This window comes from Misgurnus anguillicaudatus, chromosome 11 (genome assembly GCF_027580225.2).
Source record: "Misgurnus anguillicaudatus chromosome 11, ASM2758022v2, whole genome shotgun sequence".
In the NCBI taxonomy this organism is placed as follows: Eukaryota; Metazoa; Chordata; class Actinopteri; order Cypriniformes; family Cobitidae; genus Misgurnus; species Misgurnus anguillicaudatus.
Window position 1 is genome coordinate 8,273,318 of NC_073347.2, and position 23,902 is coordinate 8,297,219.

At 38.6% G+C, this 23,902-nt stretch overlaps 2 protein-coding genes across 3 annotated transcripts; both read left to right on the forward strand.

Moving 5' to 3' along the window:
• Positions 1-485: 485 nt before the first annotated feature.
• yipf3 (Yip1 domain family, member 3) lies at positions 486-9,870 on the forward strand. The gene is made up of 9 exons (XM_055170335.2): positions 486-750; positions 1,039-1,248; positions 1,502-1,608; positions 1,704-1,749; positions 2,488-2,580; positions 2,674-2,805; positions 2,902-3,015; positions 4,165-4,288; positions 8,895-9,870. Exons 1-9 carry the CDS (start codon positions 679-681, stop codon positions 9,023-9,025), a joined length of 1,029 nt encoding a protein of 342 aa, XP_055026310.1. The 5' UTR covers positions 486-678; the 3' UTR covers positions 9,026-9,870.
• Positions 9,871-11,177: 1,307 nt separating this feature from the next.
• Positions 11,178-22,261, forward strand: lrrc73 (leucine rich repeat containing 73). 2 transcript variants are annotated; one of them, XM_055170336.2, is made up of 6 exons: positions 11,178-12,084; positions 14,717-14,877; positions 15,582-15,704; positions 17,073-17,173; positions 18,856-19,051; positions 19,196-22,261. In XM_055170336.2, exons 1-6 carry the CDS (start codon positions 11,813-11,815, stop codon positions 19,285-19,287), a joined length of 945 nt encoding a protein of 314 aa, XP_055026311.2. In that variant the 5' UTR covers positions 11,178-11,812; the 3' UTR covers positions 19,288-22,261. The 2 variants fall into 2 exon arrangements, with proteins under 2 accessions (XP_055026311.2, XP_055026312.2); XM_055170337.2 differs by having other exon boundaries at positions 11,181-12,084; positions 21,897-22,261.
• The last annotated feature ends 1,641 nt before the right edge of the window (positions 22,262-23,902 follow it).

The following is a 23,902-nucleotide window of genomic DNA, read 5'->3' on the forward strand; positions in this document are numbered from 1 at the left end:
CAGTGATAAAAATCATAACCACTGAGGGGAAAACTGCAAGAAAACATGTCCCAACAAAGAAAAACAGAACACCACTAGCAAACGAAGAGGGAATGTGTTTAAATAATTAGAGAGAGAGAAATTAGTATTTGTATTCATTTTATGTGTGCCTTGTTGATGTTCTTTAACATTTATATAACATTATAATAATATTAGTAGCCTAACTATTATAAAACATCTGCTTTTTAATAGTATTTTACAAAATAAGTGAATGTTTATTATTTCTTTTTTTTTAATGTTTTTTGAACCGTCACATGACTTTTATTTTAATGTGTAGCTTTGCTCATTGTTGGCATTTAAAAATAACAATGTTTATTGTGTTGTAACGCATATATATTTATTAGACTCATAATTATGAACTATGCTGTTGCTTATCTGTTTTAATAAAAATGCGTTTCCCTTTTTAATAAAGAACGGCTTTTCAGAAACACGGAAGTTCAGCGGAAGTTGCGTCACATAATTTATCGCACGTCACATTCTGTGTCAGCGTAGTACAGCTGGCAAAACAATCGCAGAAAAATCCAGTATTTAACATAAAAGTACAATGAGCAGAACTAAACAGGTTTAGGTAGTAACGTTTAATCGGTCGTCTAACAGCCTACGTTTCTACGTTAGTTTTGTTCCCGTAAACGCTAAAAGATGGCGAGCTCGCAAGGAAGTAAAAACACGAATACGGAACCGTGGGGTGGATTCGATGACAACATTATCCAGGTAATTTACCTCAACTTGTCCTTACTTCATAAACATGTGCATAACATCTGCATTACACATGCTGTTCTGTTTAATGACCAGAAATTTACATGGCCTAATCTAATTCTGCAACAGTTGCCTATTAACAACAACACCATAATACTGAATGATACTTAATATACGACCATAGTTATGTAAGTTACTGTCGTATTCACGTGTTATTTCAACCTGTTTCAAAATACCATGTACTGTGATTATTTAACCCTTCCTCGATTTAACCACGTACTGTTTGAACTTATTTAACCCCAGGGCAGTGGTTCAGCAGTGATAGACATGGAGAACATGGACGACACCTCTGGTTCCAGCTTTGAGGATATGGGGGAGATTCATCAGCGTCTGAAGGAGGAGGAAGAGGTGTCAGCTGAGGCAGAAGCTACAGAGGAGGACAACGGTGAAGATGCAGATTTCCTCGGCATGAAAGGCATAAAGGGACAGTTGGGCAGACAGGTTGCTGATGAGGTGAGATTAAGGGAGGGTGTTTTCTCAAAACAGTGCACTCCTGGTTTTAATGCCCACCCCTGGATTAAAAGGTCATATCACAAGGACTGAAATTCCTAATTTTCAGTGGAAGAATTTCATTACAAAAAAATTGTTTTTATTTTATGGGTCAAGGAGGTGGTGAAAAATGGAAATAAAATGTTATGAAAAACTAAAATATGTGTCTAGATCATCTTTGTACAACGAGTGACATATTTGTTTGATATGCACACAGGTATGGCAAGCTGGAAAGCGCCAGGCCTCGAAAGCCTTTAACCTCTATGCCAATATTGACATCCTGCGGCCATACTTTGATGTGGAGCCTATTCAAGTCAGAAACAGGTGAGGTGCATGTCAGATCTTTTAGCAGTGTTTTAATGAAATGTAAAATCAATTATAATATCAATTTTAACTTTTAACACTTGGTTAATTTACAGGTTAATTGAATCTTTGATCCCAGTCCGAATGATCAACTTTCCACAGGTAAGATTGTCAATCCTAGCTAGCATAGGTTAGTTCCAAGATTCATATTTTTTCAATGTGTAAAGTGTCTTGCATTTCCATATGAATTTCCATTAAATTGCCTCCTAACTACCACACAGCCTTTTTTATTTAGTTATGAGTTGTATGGAGGCCAAACTCTCGGATACAAATGTTAAAGGGACACTCCACTTTTTTGAAAATATGCTCATTTTCCAGCTCCCCTAGAGTTAAACATTTGATTTTTATAGTTTTGGAATCCATTCAGCTGATCTCCGGGTCTTGTGGTACCACATTTAGCATAGCTTAGCACAGGGATGGGCATCGAGGGCCACAGTCCTGGAGAGTTTAGCTTCAACCTTAATCGAACACACCAGAATGTCATTTCCAAACAGTCCTGAAGACTTCAATTAGATTTTTCAGCTGTGTTTGATTGGGGTTGGAGCTAAACTCTGCAGGGCTGTGGCCCTCAGTACAAGGAGTTGCCCACCCCTGGCTTGGCATAATCCATTGAATCTGATTAGGCCATTAGTATTGTGCTAAAAAAATAAGCAAAGACTTTTTATGAAGGAAGAAGAGTGGTCGCGCAATTGACACTTGGTTTGATATTTTGTTTTGCTCTACTTGTAAAAGTTCAATATCATGCAACTCATGCTTTGAGGGTACTTGAATGTTATATTGAAAGGGAAGACGTTACAAGCTCATTTAGCATCTTTAAGCGCTTTTATTTTCTAAACTCAGAAAGTTGCTGGAGAACTGTATGGACCAATGATGCTTGTGTTCACACTGGTGGCCATTCTGCTCCATGGCATGAAGACGTCAGACACTGTCATCGTAAGCAAAATCAACAAGAACGTTTCTTATTAGTGAACATGAATAATACTTCTGCTCATCAAAGCTTGTTCATGACTGGGTTTGTTGAAACAGAGAGAGGGCACACTGATGGGCACTGCCATTGGAACCTGTTTTGGATACTGGTTGGGCGTTTCTTCTTTTATCTACTTCGTTGCTTACCTGTGCAATGCTCAGATTACTATGCTGCAGATGTTATCTTTGCTGGTAAGTAACCTGAATGGAGATTATAAGTGAAACTTTGTGAAAACATCTTAACATTCATGCATGATGATGAGTGTCTCATTTTATTATGTTTTTTAGGGTTATGGTCTCTTTGGCCACTGTGTGGTCCTATTTGTCACTTACAACATCCACTTCCACTCGCTGTTCTACCTTCTCTGGCTGGCTATTGGTGGGCTCTCTACTCTCCGGATGGTAAATATAAAATGAACGAGGGCCAAGATTATACCTGTAATATTTACTGAAGTTGTTAAACAAATGAAAATATACATTAGGGTTGTGCCGATAGACGATAGTATCGTGTATCGACGATCTTCAGACATATCGCCAATGGCAGGCTTTCATGGCGATAGTAATGACGATAGTTGGCGAATGGTTATTATTATTATCATCATAATTTTATATTAACACAGACAATGCATGCTTTTCCTCACATGAGGGTTTGTGGGCTTCACTTTACGCAGAGAGCTTGTAAAGAGAGAATTCCTTCTTGCACGTACATGCACTTAATGCGCGCGTCTTGGTCTCCTTCTACCACTAAATCCAGCGTGCCGCGTCATGAGCAGCTGTGCTTCTCTCTGTCTCACGTGCACGCGCTCTCGCGTCTGTCCGCAGTCTAAACATAAACTAAAGTAGTAATCCTTATTTGTTCAGTTTAATGCGTTTCATGCAAGCTGATGCAAACTTTACTTTTTGTTTAAAATATGGCCCGCTGCATATTAGCGCCTCTCTCACTCTCGCGTACGTGCAGAAAGCTGCGCTCTGTCCGAAGTCAGATCACTAGGTATTAATCCTGTTTATGATATGCATTTCAAGGAGTTGTAGCAACACGTCCCTCGTGTTTAATATATGATTGTGTTTAAAATATGATCGCGTTCCGCTGGACCGATGCGTTTAAAAAGGCACCTCATGAGAGCACCACTGCTTGACACGTGTAGTCTTCTGCAACAGCACTAAATAAATGCATTGAATAGTTTGTATTCACGTGTGTGTGCATGCGCAGATGCATGTTTTTACAGTTATTAAGTAATCATGATAGGGTTTTAATGACGCACTCGCTTTAATGGCATCAGTTTTAAGAAGGTTGCGGTCATGACGGTGTTACGGTCTTGTTTTTTTTGTCCACCCATCAAGTGAGTTGTTATAATGAGTAAAAATTAACAAATAAAAAAAATTGTAAACTACTGCCAAGCCCCCCCCCCGATAATATCGTGTATCGCCGATCTCACAGACGATAGGACGATCTGAAAATAGGGCATATCGCCCAACACTAATATACATGATATAAATGATTTTCTTTTATTCTGTTGAGTCTAATGGCATCGTGATGTGTCTTTTTCTCAGGTGGCTGTGCTGATCTCCCGAACTGTTGGTCAGACTCCTCGACTCATCTTGTGTGGCACTCTGGCTGCTCTGCACATGCTCTTTCTGCTTTACCTGCACTTTGCTTACCATAAAATGGTAGAAGGTAAGACAGCAATTGATTTGTGCTTATTTTAGGAGTGCACGGTAAACCCATTCTGGAAAATCAATATTTTTAATATTTCAAAAGGTACTATACTGTGATTTTGCTCGTTTTCGTATTGAAAATACTGTCATTCCTTAGTGCAACGCTAGGCGGCAGTGCGCTACCAAAGTGATGTGAAAGCAGTGAGCTTGGCAGCATATAGTGAGAGTAACATGTGAGAGTAGGTGGATCACACTACACGGTCACAACTAACAAACAAGGAAGGCTGTAGAAGTAAAATATGGCATTACTTTGCTCACATATGTGACGGAAAAGGTCTTTCACTTGTACAGAGTTCTGAGATCGACAGGGCAGGGGAGTGCATCATCCGTCTGATTTAAAGGGGACATGTCACAAGACTTTTTTAAGATGTCAAATAAATCTTTGGTGTCCCCAGAGTACACATGTGAAGTTTTAGTTCAAAATACCATTTAGATAATTTAATATAACATGTTAAAATTGACACTTTGTAGGTCAATGACATCATGAGGAGAGCCAAATTTCAATTACCTAATTTTTTATGTGCTTGCAGAGTATGGTTTACCAAAACTAAGTTACTGGGTTGTTCATTTTGGTATCAAGCCAATCCTAGCTTATTGCCACAAATATACAGTACTTTGCCAAAGTCTTATGCCATTAGATTTGTTATTTGTTGCAATGGGTTAATGACAATATTTAATTATTTCTCAGTTTCTTTGTCAAATGCAACCAGAAAATAAAGAAATTTGTATGCATTATTAAATATACAGAATAAAATGAAAAGCCAAAGTGTGAAGTATTTAGTGTGATCACCTCTTACACTTAAACAATAGCAGGAACCTGCAGGGTCATTAAACCTAAATGAAATAAGGGACAATTGTAGCCTAGTGGTTAAAGAGTCGAGCTTGAGCAAGGCGCCTTATCCTAATTGCTCCCTGGGCACTTAGATTGTTACCCACTGCTCCGTGTAGGTGTGTGTGTTCACTACTCACTGGGATGGGTTAAATGCAGAGGTCACATTTCAAGTAGGCTCTGCATACTTGACTAGCTTGTCACTTTCAAATGAAACTCGAATCTAATAACTCAGGTGCTGGTTGCATTAGCTGGACGTTGAGCTTAACTTTGTACAGCATTGTAATAAATAGATAGACCTGTTGCACCATCTAAAACTACGACTAGGCACAGCTATTTTGCACATTTTACGACTAGTCAGACTTGTCTTTCGACTGGGTGTACGTCCAACTAGTGCAGCCAGCCCCAGGATTTCAGATTTTCCAGTTCAAGATGTGTTTATTGCCAAGGGAGGTCAAAACTAAATACTGACTTTTACCTGAAGAAGCCATTTTGTTTAAAAAAATACAATTTTATTTCTATTTTTGTCAGAGAAGTTTTATTAGAAGACACAACTTTTAAAGATGGATTTACAGTCATATAGATTATTTGTACAAGTACAAAAAAAAACTATACCAGACCTGCTTACACTATAGTCTTGATAAACCATTAACAAAATGATGTATTAGTCCATAGGGTTTCTATCCAAATAACAGATATAAAAGTGTACCAGAGTTGGCAACAGCTTATTTTATCCCTTTGAATGGTATCTAATTTGTTCCAAGTGTAAAGTAGAAATCATCTGATACCGGGATCACCGGGTTTGTGACGCGCCGATTAACCGGTGGGAAAATTCTGTCACCACGGCAACCCTACTGGGAACTCCAATATAGCACTTCGAAAAAGTCAGATTTTCATGATATGTCCCCTTTAAGATATACGTCATGATATGTCCCCTTTAAGTCAGATTTTCATGATTCATATGGGTTAAATCGCGTATGAATTTGCGTGCAATGCGACTGCAACAGCTGATTTAATTAAGTGCTTGAGTCAATGTGCGCAGGTAATTCTCACAGAACCTGCCAGTCCCAAGCAGAGCAACCAGCTACTTCTTCATAAAGCGCTGCTTGAATGTTGGGTTTATTATTTTTCTTGATGAAAAACACAACAACAAAACAATTTTGCTTATATTAAACATCATATATGTATATTATAACAAAAACGAGTAAGCACGCGGCTTCTGCCATCGTCTGGTCGGTCAGCTTGCCTCGCACACTGACAGAAATAAATGAAACCTGACACCTGCTGCTCTGTGATGTGACGCGCGTTCAGCTCCGCTGAAGTCAGGCAGCAGACACGAAAATATCAAAACGACAGTGAAAGACGGTGTCGCGGTGGGCAAGTGATCTAACCGGTGAGAGGCTGAAGCACCGGTAATCACCGTTTCACCGACTATTGCGGCAAGCCTAGTCCCCAGTGCTTCTATCAACCTAGAAAATGTGAAAAGATCAACCCAGTAACCTACGGGCTGTCCACACGGAGACGCGTATCACTGTATACGTAGAAATTTGTTATCATATTGGCGTTTCATCCACACGGATCCGGCGTTTTGGGAGACTGAATCCGCTATTTTTTGAAACCGGGTCCTAAAGTGGATAAATCTGAAAACGACACCATTGCGGTTTCGTCTGTACAGCCAATCCGTATATTTTGTGAAGCGAAAACGTCATCACATCACGTGTCGGAAGCGTCACACGTAACAGCAACAACAATAACGGTGGACTACATGATTGTGTTCATGCTACAGAAGCTACTAAAGCCTACTAGCTTTATTACAGCAAAATCTATTGCTTCTATGCAATTGTGGTGACCAACAAGCGATAATGGACAACACCATACGTTGGTTATGCGCATGCTCAAAGTCTTCTTCTCCGTGTATAGTGTATATCTGTGGCAGAATTACAGCGCCCCATACTGGTCCGGCATATATACTACACCGCTTTCGGTCGGTTTCAGTGGTTTCGTGTTTACGGATTATTTTTAGAGCAAGGAAAAAAAATGATCGGATAGGGAATGCACCGGCTTCGTGTGGACATAGCCTTAGTTTTGGTAAATCATTCTCTGCAAGCATGTGAAAAAAATAAATAATATTGAAATTTAGCTCCCCTTGTGATGTCAGAGAGGAATAATACAGCTCCTTAATCGGCTTTATCCAACCACGGCACTGCCATTTAGTGCAGAGATCAGCTCAATTGCATTTTAAAGGACACACACAAAAATGGCACATTTTAACATGTTATATAGATTATCTATATGTGATTTTGGGCTAAAACTTGACATATGTACATATTGGGGACACCAAAGATTTTTTTGACATCTTAAAAAAGTCTTGTGAAACACCCCCTTTAATAAAGTGACCCGAAAAATAAATATGAATGATCAAAAAACTTTGCCAAAACAATAAAGCTGCTGGTGGCCTAAGACTTTGGCAAAAACAGTACATAATCCAGTTAAACCTCATGGTTTCCACAGTGTTTCTCACTAAATAAACATAAGGAGGAGTAATATTTAATCAATATCAATACACATAAAGTAGGGCTGCACAATTAATTGAAAAACTAATCAAGACTACAATAAAGACAAAACGCACAGAAATGAGCACAAATGGACAGCTGTAATTGAGGCGATTGGTTTGTTTCACCATAACTCCCATAATTATTTTATGATTTACAATGTATATTTAGTTTTTGATTCTTGTCCATGAATTGACCATGCAGCTGCTTAACAGAAAGTTATAAAACCTTTTAATCGTCAATAAGAATTACAATATCAAGGTGAATAATCGACAATTATGATTTTTGTCATAATTGTGCAGCTTTACATAAAGTGCTGTTAACCGAGCAGAGACGTAACAGTAGGGTTATGAAATGCATCTCTGGAAATTTGAACTACTTACCCAAGGCTACTATGTCTGTATCTCTGTTAGACAAATATAAATAACTTAACTTTTTCTCCAATTATTTATTTAAGTGTGCTAATTCTTAGAGCAAAAATATAATATGACAGGTAGATGAATAATATCTCCCAGGCTTTATTGTGACCTTTAATAAATGAGTTTCCTACTTTGATCTAATTTTAGAGACAGTTAAACACTTGTGTTCAGTCCTCTCTATATTCAGAGCATCAGCTTTAAAACGAGGCCAGTATAAAAATGTATCTGAAACATGCTGCATTAAACGTGCAGATTTATATATATATCAGATTTAAATCAGGATAACAGTGACTCATTTAATTTAATTATTAGATTATTCTTTAACTTTTACAGGAACTTAATGGCCATGCATATAGATTAATAATAATATTATAAGATGACTATAAAATCACTGATATGCTTTAGTTGATGTTGGATACCAAATCACACACTAGTTCCTCTTCTAGTTAATCTTAACTGTCTGACAGCCAATCATAGCCATGCATGTAATATATTTACCGTAGTATAGAGAAACATTTCTGCTGGTTGACAAATTTCTACTATTGCACTGTATATACAGTCATATCACCCAGCTCACCAAGTACAACTTTTCAGTATTGGTCCAGACACCCCAAATGTATTTCTTTTCTTATTTAGAGTTGCTGCATGCATTTAGAGGTACATGTGTCTTTGCAGTGCCTTTTTGCATTTTGCAGTGTTATTGATTGTTTTGACATTTTGTCCTTGCATGGTAACAACAATGATTGTTCTCTTTTCTGTATGTAGGTATTCTGGATACCTTGGAAGGGCCCAACATTCCTCCCATTCAGAGGGTTGCCAGAGATGTTCCCATTGTTGCGAACACCGTTGTGAATGCCACCATCAAGTCGATAGCTGCAATTGTACAGACACAATGATTATATATTTGGCTTCTGGGCCAGTGCGAGTCTGATGTGTATATTTATAATCAGGGCAGTTTCTATAGAGCTTCAGCTCAGTATAAATCTCATGTAGATATCCTGATACTGTCAAACTGATCTTAAGGGATCCTCTTAGCTCAAGATGACATCACTTATGTTGGAGTCATATTATTATGAGATGGCACTTTTGGCATGCCATCCAAATCACTTTACACTTGTCTTTCATCATTTTTGTTGCTAAGAGTTACAGTTGTGAAGGTCTAATAATAGTTGAACATTTATTCAGGTTATGTATGGCCTAACCGTTCATCTTATCAACACAAAAAAATACACTTTCTTTTAAGATGAGGATACTAATGACTTAAAGATTCCTATTGTTTTAGAGGACGTTAAATGCAGCTGGATATTTGTGCTCGGTGAAGGTACATTTAATTAAACAGAGCCCCTAAGCCTTTATTTGGCCATTCCAGTTGAAAGTCCCTACAAAATGTTTCAGTTACACAGAAGAGGAGACAAATGTCACCACAAACTATTTTGTTCTGTTTTAGATCTTGTTGCATAAGAGGTGTTTATAAAGACTATGTATAAAAGTCTTTGTGTTGATTGAAAGGCACAATGATACCCATACAGAAATGATATGATGTTTTATTTAAAAAAAAAAAATGGGAAAGGTCTTAATGGTGCATGAGGTCTTTTTCTTAATGCATTTTTATCCAGCAATTGTGGTGCAGTCTAGGTCTATTCAAAGCTATGGTTGGGGTAAGGCTTATTATGTTGTCTTTTACATGTGATCTGCCTATTTAAAATGTTCTTGTAAAGAGAAAATAAACTAATAAAACAAACATGCGTATTTATAATGAATAAATAACTTTCATTTAGGATAACTGCACTGATCAGGGTGCGTTTCCCAAAAGCATCATTGCTAACCTGTTAGCAACTTGGTTGGTTGGCATTGGGAAATTGCATTGCAACCAACAAAGTTGTTAAATGAGTTAGCAATGATGCTTTTGGGAAAGGCACCCCAGGTGAGTTAAGCTAAGGCCACTGAACTAGGGTGACCATACGTGCCACTCCTCCCGGACGCATCCTGGACAGGATTTCGGTGCGTCTTCCAGAAGTCGTATTTGTCGACTGCATACATCATAGAGGATTATTGTCATTATTACAGAAAAGCAACCGTTACCTTTTAAGGTAAGAATGAAACTACGATTGTATGTCTTATGTTTTTAACTGAATGGCGTATGCTGTCAACAAATATGACTTCCGGAAGACGCACCGAAATCCTGGCCAGGATGCGTCCGGGAAGAATGGCACGTATGGTCACCCTAACTGAACTAGATTAGAGCTGATTGGCCTGTTTGTTTTATTCCGGGTTCACATTTCCTCCTCTCACTAACTCTGTCACAAAGATACGGCCATGCAACCAGACACTCTGTGTGGGTACAACTGGTTATACAATCCACCTTCACAACCTTAGACTGTTGCTGAAGAAAAGACAGCTGTCATTCACATCAAGCCTTTAATACATTATTCACAAGTCCACTGTGCCACAGCAACTTCTAATGGATGGGTATTATTTGTGCTTGTAGATATGAACAATGCAAACAAATAAGTTTAAACAATCTCGAGTTAGGTTGAGGCATGTTGTCACATTTGTTTTAGATTTCTTGATTTCTACTGGACAAATGAATGCTTAGATGTTTTTGTATGTCACATTTTATATTTTTTATATATGAAATCTGGCAGTTTCATGCATGTCTGTGTTAAATTGACTTCCATAGTAGGAATAAAGAATACTATAGAAGTGAATGGGGCTCACTCACATTTCTCAAAATATCTTCTTCTGTTTTTATCAAAACAAAGAAATTTCTACAGGACTGTAACAACATGAGGGTGAGTAAATGATGACAGAATTTTCATTTTGGGGTGAACTATCCCTTTAATGACAGGTTCCTATTGTGACAACTTACCCCAGTGTGATAACATGCCCATCTTTGGGGGCAACATGTGTGTTTTAATGTGCATAACATTGGAAACATTAAATAGCATTTTTGTAATATATATGCTTTTATAAAAAGGAAACATTAAACCCACCCCAAACATATCTACTAGTGTCAAAATCCATTCACAAAATGTGATATTCAACAGCTCCTGGCTCGCCCATTTTTTCCTTACAGCCAATCCGACGCCGTCATCCGTCAAGCGGATTACCTAAAGCCTAGAAGAGATGTTCCTGCAAACCAGATAGCTGTTTGGGTTATAGTGATGATGGTGGATTAGGTGAGTTCAATTCAATACGCGTGTTAGATAGTGCGTGTCCATAGTAACAGCACCTACAAACGCACCATCATCGTATTTGCCTCAATGCTGCAAAGGCTGAAGCACTGAGAAGCCTCGAGCCTTTTAGCAGACTAAACGCCGAGATAATCGCACCACACCTTTCCCAAGCCTGTATCTGGTGCACATAAACGCTGCCTTAGCATCGGGTGTGTGGAGAAATTGCGCACCGATGCTGTTTTCTCAGGGGGACAGTCGATGGCCAATGATGTCAGTGACGTGGAGACAACGGAGCGTCTGAGCATCAACTTCAACAACTGCTGCTGCTGAGCTGAGCTTTCATTACAAACCAGCTATTTATTTCAGCTATCGTGTCGTTGTCGTACTAAACAGACGTTGTGTGCTCGAATGATGTGATCTACTACGTTGGGGTATATGGTAAAAGTAGTGCTCGTGGATGCGTAATGCTGTCCGACTGGCCCGTTAGTCGAACCTGACACCATCGACATGCTGCCGGGCTCGATACAGATCACGGGAGAGGCGCTGTCTGCGGCGGAGATCAAGGATATATGTGAAAGTCTGAAGGAGAACAGTGTGAGACTGCTGTCTGTACGCGGCTGTCAGCTGTCCGATCGAGACTTTGGCCGCGTGTGTCGTGGCGTGGCAGAGTCTCACTCTCTCGCGCAGTTAAACCTGAACCTCGGCGTGGTGTCCACCATCGGACGGACGAAGCAGCTGGCAGATGCATTAACAGCTAACAGATCCATACAGACCTTATTGTAAGTTCATTCTTCTCAAGCTGTCTTCGCTTGTTGTTTGCTGACAAGCATTGTAATTGCTTATAGGCTATACATAAAGGGATTGTTCACCTAAAAAAATAATGCTATTTTATCATTGCTCACCCTTAACTTGTTCCAAACCTATACATTTCTTTTTATTCTGCTGAACACAAAGGAAGATATTTGTATTTAAGTATGAAGCAGGGGCACCATTAACTTTCATAGTGGGAGAAAAATACTACTATGGAACCAGGGTTCCTACGGGTTCTTGAAATCCTTGAAAGTTTGTGAGTCTGGGGAAATAAATTCAAGGACCTGGGAAGTTTTTGAAAATATACATGCATAGATTCAGGTCATTAAAAGTACTTGAATCAATTTTTTTGCATTTTCTGAAAAAAATCCATATTATTCCGTGTAGTGTAGGATCATTTCACAAAAATTCTAGACTTTTTAAGCACACGTGCTAAACTGTTCGCTTTAAATGCTTATATCTTCTGTATGCCAATGTTGATTCATACCAAAATGGTTTTTTGCATAGTTGTGTTTGACACATGAAAACATCTCTCGTTATGTATGTAACTGTTGTTCTCTGAGAAGGGAACGAGGCACTGCGTCTCCCTTGCCATACTGTGACACCGTCTTTGTCAATATTTCAGATAGCAATATACTTCCTGGCTCCCGCGTCACCGTGTCTTTGTCGTTAAGCCTCACCATTGGTTGAATTTGAAATACACATTCAGACACATTTACCCCTGGAGGCGTCCCCAAAGAGTCACCGCAGTGACGCAGCGCGAGCTCCCTCAAAAGAGAACTGTAACTGTGAGTTCACACCGGACGCGTTTGAGGCGTCAAATTCGGGTCTACCGCGTGTAGTTGGACGCTTGAACATTTTAAGTGTACTCACTTTATTTGTGCGTGAAAGCCGTACGTGAAATTCTAGTCATTGAGACATTCACGTGGAAATTCCCGTCATGGGAGGGGCTTCTGCGACTCCTCTTTCAGTTCAACATTCAATTCGCGCAAACGAGGCGGAATCGCGCTAAATGCCTCTTTCGTTGCCATGAGACCTCCATACGCGCGTCAACATGTCTTCACATTGACTTAACATTGAAATCAACCAATATGAGGTATTATACAACAGTTCTTTCTGGTTCTCGAATCTGATTGGCTAAGAGCTATGCGATATTGTGCTGATAACGGCACTGTAACCGCTTCACCTTTCGTATTATTCCGCCACCTAGCGAATGGAGGTCCTAAGCAGGCTCATCTCTGAATGGAAAAACACACGCGCTGTTTTTAATCACTCTCCATGTGTCTCATTAGTTTACTAGCTCATAAATCAGTCTGTGAATCCCCAATCGGAAGTTATTATTCCGTCAAAGTTCAGCGCTCTTGGATGTTACGTTAAAGTTAATGGGAGAAATGTCTTGTCACATCGTGTGGACGATTAACACTTGGCAAGAGGAATATAAACACTTGTTTTTTTCTGGAGCTATATTTCTTATCAGAACGCAAAAACACAGTGGAACTGCAGGTAAGCACCGCAGCTTTTAAATGTGGACATTGATCATTTATTTAATCACGACGTGACTATTAAAACATGTTATGAGATATCGCCACTGGTATATTTATAAGCAGCATGCAAAAACATCTCTCTGAAACTTATAAAAAAACGTTTTATATAGTACTGACAAGAACAAAGTTTAATAATAATAATCGAGTGCTCGTATCGCATTAAGAATAAATGAGAAAGCAATAGTAACGTTATACAAGTATAGTTTTATTCACTTTTACCTCGCGCCAAAATAATAACAACACAAAAGACACTAAATATGAATAAAAAAACAAGTAATAGTTTGATCATGACACCAAATACTGCTGATTTGATCTCATTTTGACGATCATAAACAAACAAGGCCAACATGAGAGCCAGGGTATCTCTTTCAGAGATGTAGCCCAGAGAGGGCGGTGGTCAGCGGGGCGAGTGAACACTGACGTCCGCTCATGCTTTGGTTCTTATTCGTACCGAATCTCACTAAGCAAACGTTCAAACAGGCGCTATCTTTACTAATCGACTGCAGATTTAAATATAATACATATACATTCTCGACTGAACTAATCTTAAAACTACACTTTGTGACCAAGAAACGGTAATATAAAGTAACGGCTTTTCCGTCCATTGAGTTGTTATGAGCTTCAAAGCAGCCGAAAGTTTTACCTGTCATTCTGGCTGCCCTCAAATCCGTGGCGGAAGTAGTAGTTCTCAAACAAAGAGGCTTTTAAAATAACTCCGTTGTTGTTTTCTAGTTTTCGTTTTTTCAAACGTGTGCCGTCGAACTGTTGTATAAAAGCAATATCACTCTCGGAGTCGTGTGATATAGCTCTATATCATCACGGCTGTGATTAGGCCAGAGGCACGAGGCCGTAGGCCTCGTGCCGGAGGCAATCACAGCCGTGATGATATAGAGCTATATCACACTCCTACTCGAGCGATATTGCTTAATTATTAACTCTCAAGGTGCGAATCTGAAAGGGTACAGCCCCAAATGTGATTGGCCAATGATTTCTACCCACTATTAAATAAGCAACATAGAATACTGCATCTCTGTGCACTTTTTCTATGTCCTTATAGTTTACATGGGAGTCCACTTTTGGATACAGGACTGGTCACTCTGAATGGAGCTCTTTCCACTCACCCCTCACTGGTGTCCTTGGATTTGGGGGACTGCATGCTGGGAGATGAAGCTGTACGGCTCATTTGTGGTATGCTGCCTCCGGACGGAGCCAAATCGGGTAAAGCAGCGCAACTTACTCAGTAAATAGTGTTTATAATGGTATTATTACAGAAGCCTCTTTAAAACATCGATATACATTCACAAATCCAAAAAAGAAACGTGTTGAGAAATCAACATAAACATTTACATGTACATTTGATAGTACATCAGAAACAATGCAATCAGTATACAGTAGAAAACATATCCATATTTGTCTCAAAATATATACGTTTAGAAGTAACACATTTGCAAGAAAGGCGAAACAAGAAAGTACGCTGACAAAAAGGCAGAGGAAGATGAGGACAAAGCAAGATGTGAAAATACATCAGCTGACATGAATATTAAATGTAATTGTGTGTGCTTTGTCTGCAAAGGAGTCCTTTATCAGCACCACACAGCACTGCTTTTGAAATCCCTGTATAGAGGAATAGGCCACCCATTATCCTCATAGATGATACCAATTTTACTTTAATTCCAAGTGGGAATGGATAATATATCATTACACCCATATCAACCAAAATATGGACTTTAAGACAGTATCACACACAGAGGCATTTAACTGTATGCACTATTATCTTTATTGTTTGGCTGTTTTATGATTCATAAAATGAATAAAGGCGGGATATACAGTAAACCTATTCCTCCATTGTGAACAATCTAATCAGGTCGCAGTACTTCATAATGAATAATATGTTTGTTTATTTGGGCAATAATATTACACAGGTCTCAAGGAGCTCACACTGAGTGCCAACCCAGCCATCAGTTCTCAGGGTTGGGCTCGACTGGCCATCGCCGTCGCTCACAGCTCACAGTTACGGGTCCTCAACCTCGACTACAATCCATTAGGTAAGCAATTTAAATCACACATTAATTCTCAGTATTGAGGTATAGATCTATCCTGGCCATAATACATTTAAATTGTTGACAAGTTGATCAGAGATTTATTCCAGGCAAATGGCATAAGTGCACACACAGTTTTATTTTACTCAACAGAGAACATCAAACTTGGCTTCTCATTATAAAATTTTTATCAGTAATGTGCTCAGTAAATGCTTTTCTTTAAAGATGTGTGTGTGTGCCAACTAACCAACAGCACTACTAGGTATAATTTAATTTGTTGTGTTTAATTAAAATATTACATTTTAGAACTGTTTTGTCACAAATTTTCTTTCGGGGGGCCGCGAAAGAATGCACCGTACACAAGGGGGGTCGCACGCTGAAAAAGTTTGAGAACCACTGTGTTACAGTACTGATCAATCTACAGGTCATTTAGTGCTCTAACACATCCTGAAGTTTGACTTCTCCGAGTTTTTTCTAAATAAAAGTAAATCGGGTGTAAATGTAAGGAGATCTTGTCGGGACTAAAGTAACACTTGAAGAGTTTCGTTGCAAAACAAGATAACCACCGTTTTTTTAATTGTTCAGAAATCTCGTTTTTTGGTTGTGCATTCCAATTAATATCAATTCAACTGCAGTTGGTTTGTTTTGATTTAAACCTTCATAACTTAAAAGAATACAGCTAAGTAGCACCATAAAACAAAATAATAACATGATAACATAATAATAAACATGATTTGACTAAAATGTTAAAAAATGGATTTATCTCGTTTTGCAACGAAACTCTTCACTTGTTACTTCTGTCCCGCTGCTAATACTGTTGCATTATGTTAAAAATTGATATTATTCTAATGTGATTTAATTTCATAGTTTGCTTTCATCCTAGCTGACAGGGTCAAAAGTAACAATGCGCTACTTATGTGTAGGGTTAAAACAGTATACCCATATGGCGGTATACCATGATATTAACATATACGGTTATCATACCATGAAAATCTTATACCCTTACAACCCTACTTATGTTCAAAGTGAAATTATACTGAAGTCGTTTTACATTTGTTAAAAATCCACCTGGTATTGATAGACAACACTTGTGAGTTACTGACCACAGCAAAAATATATCTCTGTCTATAACATTATCTTTTAAAATGAATTTTTTTCCCCCTATTTTTGCACAGTACTGTATACGCAACCCACAACTATACTGTATATATACAATATATTGCTGACCATTGCTCCCTTGTGAATCAAAATGTCACCCAAGCGTACAAATCTTGCTGTAAGAGAAATGCTGGGTTTGCATTTTTAAAATCACAAGAATGTCAGTTGCACCCTGACCGCTTTGTCTCAATTTATCCCATTGGTTATGATTTCCAGGGGATCAGATTGCAGGAATGTTGGCTGTCGCTGTTGCCTCCAGCAGAACTCTGGAAGTTCTGGATTTGGAGGGAACTGGACTCACCAATCAGTCAGCACAGGTACATTCAATTCATGCTGTATGAAACATTTTTATCATGCTATTTTATGTCTTTGTTTCAAACAAATTTGACGTCTCTTTACTCTTTCTTTAGCCTGGTGCACAATCAGTTTACCCAGAAACCTTGACTTTGTTCAGTTTTTCTTCAGTGATTTTTTTTCAAAGAATGTAAGATCTATTATATTAAATAAACACAAAAATCATATTGAAATCTTTCACTCCAAACACTAAACTGTGATCCAAGCATGGAAAGACGTGCCTCAATTTCTGAGAGTATATTCACTATCATTGGTCATTATCTGATTTATATCGATGAATTATGGGTAGGCTCATGCAGGAATGCTTAATGCATGTAATGCAATCTGTGTAATGGCTACATTAATTTTGTCCTTGAAAGGACATAGCACATGTACAGTTCATCATATAAGCATATTATACACTAGATGAGTAATCCTAAACCTTTTCCAGTTACCACCTGAAGAACAAAACAGCACTGCCGGCGAATAATGGATTATGCACAAGTTTAAGACATATAGCATTACCTCAGTTCCCGTAAAAGCTTTCAATCTTCCCTGTTATCTTGGGAATCACATACCGACAAAGGGAGATTATTTAATCCTCATATCCTTCCACTAGAGGGCAAAATTATACAATAAAGTACATTGCACTGAATAAATTTTTTTTTATTCCTCTACCGCGGCTGGTGTGAATGCACTATTAGTGTTTCTGTAGCGGAGTAGGTTGAGCATAGCTTTGGGTTAATTTCCCAAAAAACACACACTGATGATTTTTTTTTTTTTTTTTTTTGATGATGTATCATTGTGTTGTTGCTTTTGTATTATGTTTTCTTTTTGTACTATTGTAAAATCAGAAATTTTATTAATTTTGGGGGAGGGTGCTTATAAGCTCTTTTGCTTTGGCCCCCTCCTTTTGTGCAGGATGGTTACTGCTCAAATAAATAAAATAAAATAAACCTTGAATGCAGATTAACTTTGGTTCAGTCAGTTTAAAGGAATAGTCTACTCATTTTAAATATTAAAATATGTTATTACCTTAACTAAGAATTGTTGATACATCCCTAAACAAAATAAAACGTAGCGCTTTTCTAAGCGGATTTAAAAGAGGAACTATATTTTATGGCGTAATAGCACTTTTGGGAGTACTTCGACTCGCCTGAAAAGTCCGCCCCCTCTCTCACTCTCATAATGGGAGAGGGAGGGTGTTACTGCGCCGAGTCGAAGTACTCACAAAAGTGCTATTACGCCATAAAATTATAGTTCCTCTTTTAAATCCGCTTAGAAAAGCGCTACGTTTTATTTTGTACCACCAAACTTGCTCGTATAACTACTCGTCTTAAATAGGAAAAACGTTGATGTGTTTGGTCACCATTGAATGAATGGGGCTAAGCTAAATGCTATCGAAGCGTCGCAGCGCGCTCCAGCGCTTACGTACACGCACACAGATGATAGAGGGATGTATCAACAATTCTTAGTTAAGGTAATAACATATTTTAATATTGAAAATGAGTAGACTATTCCTTTAAGTAAAAGTGTCTGCGTTAACGCATGAAATGAAAAATGCATTTTATTTCACTTATTAACTCTGGCCTTCAAGTTTTCCGAATTCTTTACATGAGATCTTAAATGTTTAAGTCTGTGCGTTTGTTTGTGTCTCCGTGTTCAGGTCTTCCTAGACATGGTTGAGAATTACCCCACCAGTTTGCGCGTGCTGGTTCTAGCTGAGAACGATATCAGCCCGGAGCTGCAGCAGCAAATCTCCGATCTGCTTTCAGAGGGAGAAGAGGAAGAAGATAAAGACGGAGAAGCCCGCGGTAGCTCCGTAACGCCCAGGGATAAAGCCGCCTGGGTTCCTCACAGCAGTAAGGGCTGACCCAGTCTCACACTTTCTCTCTCTCTATCTCTCTTTCTCTCTCAGCCTGTTCTCTCTGTGCTTCAAGACTGTTTCATTTAGATTTCTTGCTTTTCTTCCTTTTTCTTTTTCTGTGTGGATGACTGTCCTGAAGCAACTGCTTCTAAGAGGCTGAGGCACAAGGGAAGTACAGAAACTCACATTTCTCATGCAATATTTAGGCGAGATCATGTACTTATGAAATAGAACGGCCAGGTTGTGAATTGTTCTCTGTACTGTATATTCTGAAGTTATTAGATGTAAGATTAGAATTTAAAGAGACAGTTCCCCCAAAAATGAAATGATCTGTCATTATCCCTCATGTGGTTTCAAAACACAGATTGTAAAAAAGATGGACAACGCGTCTCCATAAAAAATTAAGCCAAAATATCTAAAAAATGGCCGCGGACTTCTTGTGCCGATGACGTCATTTGAAGCCAGAGTCTGCGCAGTAGTGATCAAGACTGTACGGTATCACACTGCAAAAAATGACTTTCTTACTTGGTATTTTTGTCTTGTTTTTAGTACAAATATCTAAACATTCTTAAATCAAGATGCATTTTTTAGACAAAAAAATATAAAATTTGTGCTAATTTAATTTGTGCTTAAAACAAGCAAATAAATCTGCCAATGGCGTAAGAAAAATGTTCTTGAATTTTTCTTGAATTAAGTGTTTAAGAAAAAAGTCAACTTTTAAAAAAAAAAGTCTTATCTCATTGGCAGATTTTTTTGCTTGTTTAAGGCACAAATTCACTTAAATTTGATATTTTATGTTTAAAAACTAGATTCATTTTGCTCACCGAGAAAATACATCGTGAAAATATTTTAGATAATTGTACTGAAAACAAGACAAAAATACTACAATTCATTTTTTGCAGCGCAAGGCCTCGCTCATTTTCACATTTATTCAGTTCAATTTAATTTAAACACACAAATCAATTTATTTTTTTCATTTTTTTTAAGTTGCCAGCCAGTGCCGGAATTTTTTATGATTTTCACAAAAGTTCAATGCCTTCCAAAAAATGTTCATTATAAAAAAATCATACAATCTTAGTTTTTTTTTCTTTTTATCACCTCTCAAATATGGGTAGGTTTCTTCATAATATCGTATTTTGAGCACAAAGCTGAGACATTTTTGTAAAGGACTTTTATTAGAGATCAGAGCGATGATCACAGAGTTTTTACTGTTTTTGGATCAGTGGATGCTTCAGTGTTTTATAAGTTGGGTAAAAGTGCCACCTAGTGGAAAATAGTGGAAATATGGATTGCCGTAAAAACTCTTCATTGGCAGGAAAAGACTTAAAATAACAGAAACCATTTCTGCGAAAAATGTATTTGAAGTGTCATTTAATTAAGTTTGGCTCACATTCCATTTGTTTACTTCACAGTTCACACTTACAAATAATTCTGAACAGGGTTATTAATATGCGTATTTGGCGTGCTGTCCGAGGAGAGGGCTCCGAGCTCGTTAATGGCCTGAGCCCGGAGCGCCTCCTGGCGGGGTGAGGGTTCCGGGCTCGGCCTTAGGCCCCGAACCCAGAATAATCCCCCCCTGTTCTGGTTAGTAAGGTGACTAGGCAATCGTGCGGAGAAGGGGAGGTGGAGGGATGCTGAAACTATCAAGGAATGAGGGTGAGTTGATTTCCAGTCTATATAGGTTTCTGTTAATGCCGATCAGGTGAACACCTGATTGCTGATTGTCGACAGCTGGTCATAGTTATAAGGTAATTAGGTTGATTATTTGAACGTGCTCCTCCCTAACTTTGTAGAGGGCTGGGCTTTATGACCTTTACTGCAGCCAGCCACCAGGGAGCGATCAAAATGTTTTAGCTTCAATTTCAAGACACATGTGGCACCCCATTCCAAACCTGTATTGGCGCTTTTCCATTGCATAGTACCCCACGGTTTGGTTTAGTTTGGGTTGGGTCAGCTTACTTTTGGGAGGGTTTCCATTGGGTGCAGTACGTAGTACCCGATACTTTTTTCGTACCACCTCGGTTGGGGTTCCAAGCGACCTGAGCTGATACCAAACGTGACGCAAAAACACTGTAGATCACTGTTGGTCTGAGAAAATTGTCACTACAGTGTCATCGCTATAATGTAAAAGATAAGCTTTACCTTCATGCTAGCTTACGCTGTCTTGAGCAAACATGTTGTCATTTGTGCTCTGCTATAAGTTCCCAAACTCCCTTTTAGCGATGAAAAACATCTTTGAACAACTTTTCAAAGCTTTGAACCAATTGCTGCGCAAAATGAAGCATTCAAAACACCATAAATGCTGACATCAGCTGCTGGTCAAAATAGTGGCAACGTAATCTAGGTCCAAACATTTTGCAAATATGTTTATAAAATCATAAATATTAGTGTTATTGTGGTACGTCAGTTGTTATTCACATAGCATAGACCGTACAATATTGTTTTCCAAATTCTCAAAATCAAATATCAAATGAGGGGCAAACACAATGACACATTTTATTTTATTAACATTCATGATGAAACTGACCCGAAATTGGTGAAACCATAGTAGATACTGATTCATGAGTTCACTTTATGATCAACACCCCCTAGTGATGAATCATCAAAGTTTCGAAACAGTAATTTATTTATTTATTTGACCCTGCTTGTGAAAACCAAACTGAAGGATTTGGAAGAACATGAGTTTGAATAAATAGTGAAATTTCATTTTTGGGTGAACCGTGCCTTTAAGAAAGAATCTGTAGTAGACTAAGACTAGGTGTTCAAAGGTATAACCTCTTCCTGTCCTCTTTATGATTGTTAATTTGAAACATTTACCAAATTGTCTCTGACCCTTCCAGACTCTTCCAGCGCCCAGATGGTCCTGATGTCATCAGGACTGGGTGAGAGCTATTTGGCAGAGACAGAGATGTGATACTGGAGCTGCCTATGTTTTATGCTTGCACTGTACGACTACTGCAAGACCACCAGATAGTGTGTAACCTCTCACACCGCATGACCTGTAGCACTTAGCGCAAGACAGCTGGAACAAAAACCTTAAACACCAAGTGACTTATACTACGCAATAGTGAATTATTTATTTTCCAGATGTACAGTCTATTTATAAATGAATATTTAACCAATACCAGTATACTCTGATAGTTCAGCTGTATAGGGTTGATGTGATGGCCTGATGTCTGAATAAATCAGTTTACATCTTTTTAAATGGGTTGTTGTATTTTTGTGTGTATCACATATTCAGACAGGTATAATAGTGTCATACTGCATGTGTATAAGAGACTCATGGGTTACCAGACGCAGAACAACACAACCTGATGTTGTGTTTAACAATGACTTATTGTCTCCGGCATGAACGTGGCTGAGGATTTTGTTTTTGGTCGTATGTTTGTCTATTTTACTCAGATGTAGGGGTGATTCAGGGAGGGCAGGGGGGGCCAGACCCCCCAGTGTCATCAAGCTTGGCCCCTGCCACAAATTGGGAATCGCATCACAACAAACAATTTTGAGTGCTGTGTGCAGTTTGTCTTGTGGTGGCAGCAATGAAAAACTAATTTATTGTGCTATTTACTTAAATGCAAGAGCAAATGACTCGATCAAGATTGCACAGTGTTGCCAAGTCTGCTGTTTTCCGCTGATCTTTATCTGCTATATTAAAACGTGAAGATCTTATTTATAAATCAGACTGTGTTTATAATTACTTGTACACAGTTATTTTGGGATACCAACACAGACTTTAGGGAAAATGCACAGAAAATGCATCCAGGATTTGTCCAGGATTGTTTGATTTTGGTTCATTCACACTGCCAATGATTTTCCAGAATCTGTACATGCGTTCACACACATACCGTAAAGATCCCATAAAGACACGTGATGCGTTTAAAGTCCTGCAATTTGTATTTTTTTTCTTTGCAGCATCTGAAGTTTGCTTATTTTCAGTTATTTCTCTCTCCAGAAACCACACATGTGCATTTTTGTCTATGATAAGATAATAAAGGAGAGCACGACGCACGATTGTTCATGTGCATTTAAAACCCTGTTTTAAAGAGCTGAACGATCTTGTTGCGATGACTTGTGTGCATTTTTGTTTATTAAAAACGCTTATGAGTGTATGACACACTATTCTTTTATGGTGCTGAATGACCTCCACTTCATCGTGGATAGTGACCAGCTCCCTGATTCATGCTTCAGTTTGCAGACATTTCTCGTTTTGTGCATGTAAATCCCATATTTTAAAAAGCTGAACCATAACTTCATTGTTGCGATGACACGAGCGTCCTTACCATGGCATGCCCCTTACAGCATTGTTTCTGCGTCTTGTTCCCAGTACATTAACGGGAAGTGTTTGTGTTCACACAGAAGCCTGTCTGCCAATTTTATAGGTATTTTCTGGGGCCAACGTGCTGTGTGAATGAGGTTTAAAGGACAGGCTTGATGTTTTGCACTTGAGGCCCTGTTTTCAGATTGTTTATGATGAAATGGAGCTGTTTTGGCTGGGATTTCGACGTATGGGGCTGCCTCAGTCCTTCCTGAAATGCATTGAGCTTTCATTTACAAAGACGTGAAACTCACCGAGTGGTCAGGGGTGTTCACTGATATGCTCACTCAAAAATGGCTGCAAAAGATGCTTTCCAACAGGTGTTTTAGCATTCGTTGTAAACTTGTGGGCCTATTTTTCCAAATGCCTCACACCCGTATATTCTTCCGCTGAGAGCTTGAATAATAGACACACAAAAAACGTTCCCGGCGCGGAGTAATACCGTACCTCACAGCACATCTAATACAAGTCAATGGAGTTGGACAAACACTGCGATAAAACATGTTGGAGTGCGTCTTTTGCGGCGATTTT